The sequence below is a fragment of the Montipora capricornis genome, chromosome 5 (assembly GCF_036669925.1).
Source record: "Montipora capricornis isolate CH-2021 chromosome 5, ASM3666992v2, whole genome shotgun sequence".
Taxonomy (NCBI): domain Eukaryota; kingdom Metazoa; phylum Cnidaria; class Anthozoa; order Scleractinia; family Acroporidae; genus Montipora; species Montipora capricornis.
The window spans coordinates 22524352-22529351 of NC_090887.1; the positions used below are offsets into that span (position 1 = coordinate 22524352).

General features: G+C 39.8%; 1 protein-coding gene across 1 annotated transcript in view; it reads left to right on the top strand.

Annotated features, from left to right (window-relative positions):
• The window catches only part of LOC138049946 (adenylate cyclase type 9-like), a 13850-nt gene that overhangs the window by 977 nt on the left and 7873 nt on the right, over window positions 1-5000 (top strand). Inside the window, exons 1-2 of the mRNA XM_068896432.1 lie at window positions 1-2698; window positions 3899-3943. The exon at window positions 1-2698 is cut by the window's left edge and continues 977 nt beyond it. Coding sequence (XP_068752533.1) covers window positions 1-2698; window positions 3899-3943 — 2743 coding nt within the window. The remainder of the gene's footprint in view (window positions 2699-3898; window positions 3944-5000) is intronic.

Genomic DNA, 5000 nt, shown 5'->3' on the forward strand with positions numbered 1-5000 from the left:
AATACAAATATTTTGCATGGCACAAGTGCGCGAACGTAGCACATTCTGGAAGGTCGGCCAATGTGTAGTGGCGCGTGGGGACTTGGAAGTCGAAAAACAGATGAAGGAGCAGATGATTCGATCCGTCATGCCGGATCTCGTCGCTAAAGACCTACTTCGTTTAGTCGACGACGAAGAAACGGAGGAGGATCCAACAGACAGCTCAAGTGGCAAAAAGAGGCGACGAAATAAGGGTCAAATGGTTTTCCGGCCTTTTCGCATGCATCGTATGGAAAATGTCAGTATTCTTTTTGCTGACATCGTCGGGTTCACCAAAATGTCATCCAACAAGTCAGCCGAACAGCTAGTAAACCTTCTCAATGATCTTTTTGGACGTTTTGATCGCCTGACAGATATTAACAACTGTGAGAAAATCAGCACCTTGGGTGATTGCTACTACTGTGTAGCTGGATGTCCAGAGGCGACAGCCCACCATGCTTTCAATTGTGTTGAGATGGGATTGGACATGTTGGAGCAAATCAGAGAGTTTGATGAAGACACCAAGAATGAAGTGGACATGCGAGTTGGTGTCCACACAGGGACTGTTCTTTGTGGTGTAGTTGGTACATTACGCTTCAAGTTTGATGTTTGGTCCAATGATGTAAACTTAGCCAACCGCATGGAAACTGCTGGATTACCTGGTCGTGTCCACATCACAGAGACAACCCTTAAATTCCTTGCTGGTCATTATATTGTAGAGGATGGTCATGGCAGCGCAAGGAATCAAGGCTTGGAAGGCATCAAGACCTATTTTATTGTGGGCCGGAAAAACGGCATGAAAAAGCCAATGAATTTACTGCATCCTAGTGGTCGTGAAAAAAAGAAGTCAGCAAACCTTGACAGTGTAAACATCAAGATGAGGAATGCACCGCTCAAAGGCAGTCCTCAAGAATCAAAGAAACATGTTAAGATCTCTGAGAAAGTGACATCATCAGACATCATGTTTAATTCAAATTCAAACATTTCCAGTCAAGGTGAATCAAGTTCTGACAATGGTCCTAAGGTACTGAAAGGCAATCTTAAAAACAAGCATGACATAATTGAAATAGATTATTACAGCTCAGGAGTGTCTGTAAGATCAGATGACGAGGATGAGGATTCAAATGGGAAGTTACCAGGAGACAGGAACTCCCCACAAGTTGTGGCCTTGTCACTTAACGAAGCTTTGATGAGAGATACATTACGCACTCACAATGATCATCACCTTGTCAAATTAATGAGCCAAGAGCGACCTAGCGATGAATACTTTCATCGGTCAATGAATGTATTTACTCTACAGTTCCACAACCATGAACTTGAGAAGAGATATCAGAATGAAGGACAGGATTGCACTTTACTGAATCCGTCAGTTACAACATTCGCATCACCAAGAGTTAATTTCTTTATTGATGTGTTACTATCAAACATGGTTTATCTTGTCATTATGATTTTGGGCTTCATCCTTTTCACTCCTGCGCCACTTGCAGCAATTACTTTGTGTCCAATTTCCCTGCTTATAGAAGGAACATTATGTTTCTTAACAGTTGCTCGTGCCTTTCCTCATAGGTATTCAGCATGTGTGAAAAACATCGTGGGTTATATCAGTGGCTGGGTTGTGAGTCATCTCATTGGAGCTCTTCTTATGTGTCTTCCCATGGGAACACTCTTTGCCAACTTGAACTGTGACATTCAGGACAAGGACCAAGTCAGAGATTTCTATTCATTGATTTTTGCAGTTGCATTGCTGCATTTTGGTAACTTTACACAGCTTACGTCTTGGATGAAAACAGGACTAGCAGCTGTGTTTTCTATAGCTTACATTATTTTGCTAAATAATGATGACTTTTGTGCTTTGCAGGCAAGTGAACGTTCAGAGATTACCACATGCATTTGCCTGTTACTTGTGTTTGTTTTTATTTTAAACCGGCAATTGGAGATGAGTGTCCGACGAAACTTCAGTGGGGATGAAGAAGCTGCAAAAGATAAACGAAAATCCCAAACTCACAAAGAGCAGGCTGCTTGGCTGCTAGAAAGTATTTTTCCAAAACATGTTGCTGATGCACTGAAGGTGTCAAGTCACTACTCTCGCAACTATGAAAATGTAGGAGTGATCTTTGCATCCATTGTCAACTTTTCTGATTTCTACGAGGAAAACTTTGAAGGTGGTAAGGAGTGTATCAGAGTGCTGAATGAACTTGTTGGAGATTTTGATGACCTCTTGTCAGACAGGTCCCAGTTTAGCCAGGTTGAGAAAATCAAGACAGTGAATGGATCAACGTTTATGGCAGGATCAGGATTGTATCCAGAAGGATGCATCAACAAGGATGCACATCCTTATGATCATCTTAAACAGCTCATTGAATTTGCCCTTGGTATGATTAAGGTTGTGGACAGGTTCAACGAACATATGCTTGGATTTAAATTTATCTTAAGAGTGGGATTCAATGCAGGGCCTGTGACTGCAGGAGTAATTGGTTCAACAAAGCTTCTTTACGATATATGGGGTGACACTGTGAATATTGCAAGTAGAATGGACTCCCAAGGAGTGAAAGGCCGAATACAGGTCAGTGAGGCATCCAAGAAACTCTTGGAAGAATTCTTTACTTTTGAACAAAGAGGAACCATCCCAATAAAGGGCAAGGAAGACATGACTACATACCTCCTTACTGGACGAAGAATGGTATGATATTGTTATGGGTAAATAATAGTGTGATACACTAAATAACCCAGAAGTATTTTTAAGAGCACTTCAAAATATATATGAATCACCTCTGATGTTTCGCAAGTTCATACATGCAAATTGACATGTTTTGTTTAGAGGTTTTAGTATCTTTTTCCATACGTGGCAGGCCATGGTGGAATAGGCAGCTGTGATTGCTTCAGGAACCCACACACAAGCGCCTTGTTGCAGCCTAAACAAATGGTTGTAAGAGGCCCTGTTAGCGGTGGTAGACCACCAGTAGCTAACTGCCATCTTTTATTGAATCCCCTGTTTGTTATCCAGAGACATTCTTTAGGCTAGCTATGTTGTAATGTATGAACTAAAAAGCCTAATAAGTTGTTATGTTTGCCCAAACACATCCATGTTTACTCTTAAGATCGTAGAGTACTCCCATTTATAACACAAATCTTAGTTGGAGAGGGAGAGAGAGAGAGAGAGTTGATTATATGCTCAGTCAGTTTAACCTTTTAAGGTCTGAGCGGGGCCCCATTGATGAGTAAAATCTATAAGTGGCCACTGGGAGTTGAAAGGTTAATAGTTGTGCTTGGGTTCAACACAGTTGAGGCCTTCAGAGCTGGGAAAGGAATGAGAAGTAGTATAGGGCCTTGTAAAAAAAAAGCAAGGCCTGACACAAAGGAATTCATTACATTGTTCCTTGCATCCAAGAATGTTGACATGGTTGGTTTAAATAACAGCTACTATCATCACACTGCCAGAGCCTTTGGTTCATGGCACCTTTGATGAATAATAATAATTATTATTATTGTAACAAATTTACAAACATGGTGAAAGATGGCAGAGGTTTTTGCCCTGTCATTTAGCTTAAAAAAAAAACCAAAATATGTTCCTTCACAATCAATTTTTAAGTTAACAATCTTTGGTGGTCGTACTTGTGAGACGGCGCTGAAGTTTTCCTGGGTCTTGACAATGCTCCCAGGGTTTTTCCTGTGTGTTCTTTCTGTTTTCGTCTCTTACCAAAAAAAAAAAAAACCTTCAGCATAAAGGTTATTCCATCTGTTTGGGGCTGTACGGGAGAGTACACAAAATGTACTATGTCTTATTTTTTTCTTATATATGAAAAGCATGTTTTTAATTTAAGGTCTAGTTCAGTGCTGTAACCAATATTCTTAATGCTGTGCTTCTCTTTTTTTTGTGCAGGATGTGACTTCTGGATATGGAATTTGTGATGCAGATGGAATAAGGGTTAGTTGCTTTTTGTATTAATGTACAAGCATAACCAGAGGCTAAAGAAACGCTTTTTATTATTTGACTGTTTTTCTGGTTTTGATTAAATTTCTGCTTCAGAGAGCAGAGACTGTTGGCATTTCTGAGTAAAATAACAGGAAATTATTACTGTAATTTCTGGCCAATTACCCGCTGGTAATCTGTAAATTTTGCATTAAATGAGGACCACTGTGGGTAATACAAAGGTTCAAGCTATGCAACAACTTTGATTTGCGTGTGGACGGCAACTAACCAGTGAGAGTGTGATTTTCAAATCCCAGTTTCTCAATCGAGGGCTCATGTCTCAATTTGACATTAAGATTACTTGTATGTTTGTTGTTAATTGTGCTTGTAGACAAAGTGTAAACAAATGCAGGTGGCCTAGCCTGCGAGTGAGCTCTCCAAAGTGAGCTTGCTGGCAGACCATAGGCGGCCATAACTGACTGATGTTACAATACGTGACTAACAGACAAAATAAAATGTTGGACAAAACAACATTTGAAAGGTTTGCGGTGTTTTTCATCGTGGTACTGGTACTTACCGCTTGATACTCCAAATTCTTGTCTCTTGCAATAGATAGATAAATTATACTTCTGTAGCTGCTCAGGTTGACGGCAGTTCACATTGAGAAAATAAACAATGAAAACTTGCCATTCCCACAAAATTAAACACCCGTGAAAATTTTATGCCACATATTCCATTCTGGGTAAATGCACCATTGTTTTAGGGGTTAAACATCTTGTAATAAATTATTGTTTCTGCCACAAAATAAAGCCTTTGAAATTTCTGAAACAATGTCATGAATGTATAAGGCGGGCCTGTAAGAGTGATGTTGTTTATAATACATGACAATAATGGCGCATCAGCCAAATTATTTCAGTTGTTTGTAGCATAAGTGACGCCAAATTTTCCCGTTTCAAGAGATGCACTTAACTCAGAACATGTAGAACTGGATATTTTTTGTTGCAATTTTCTAAATCACTTCACATCAAAAACAATAAGCGCAAAATTTACTTGTTTGCACATTCATCTCCCG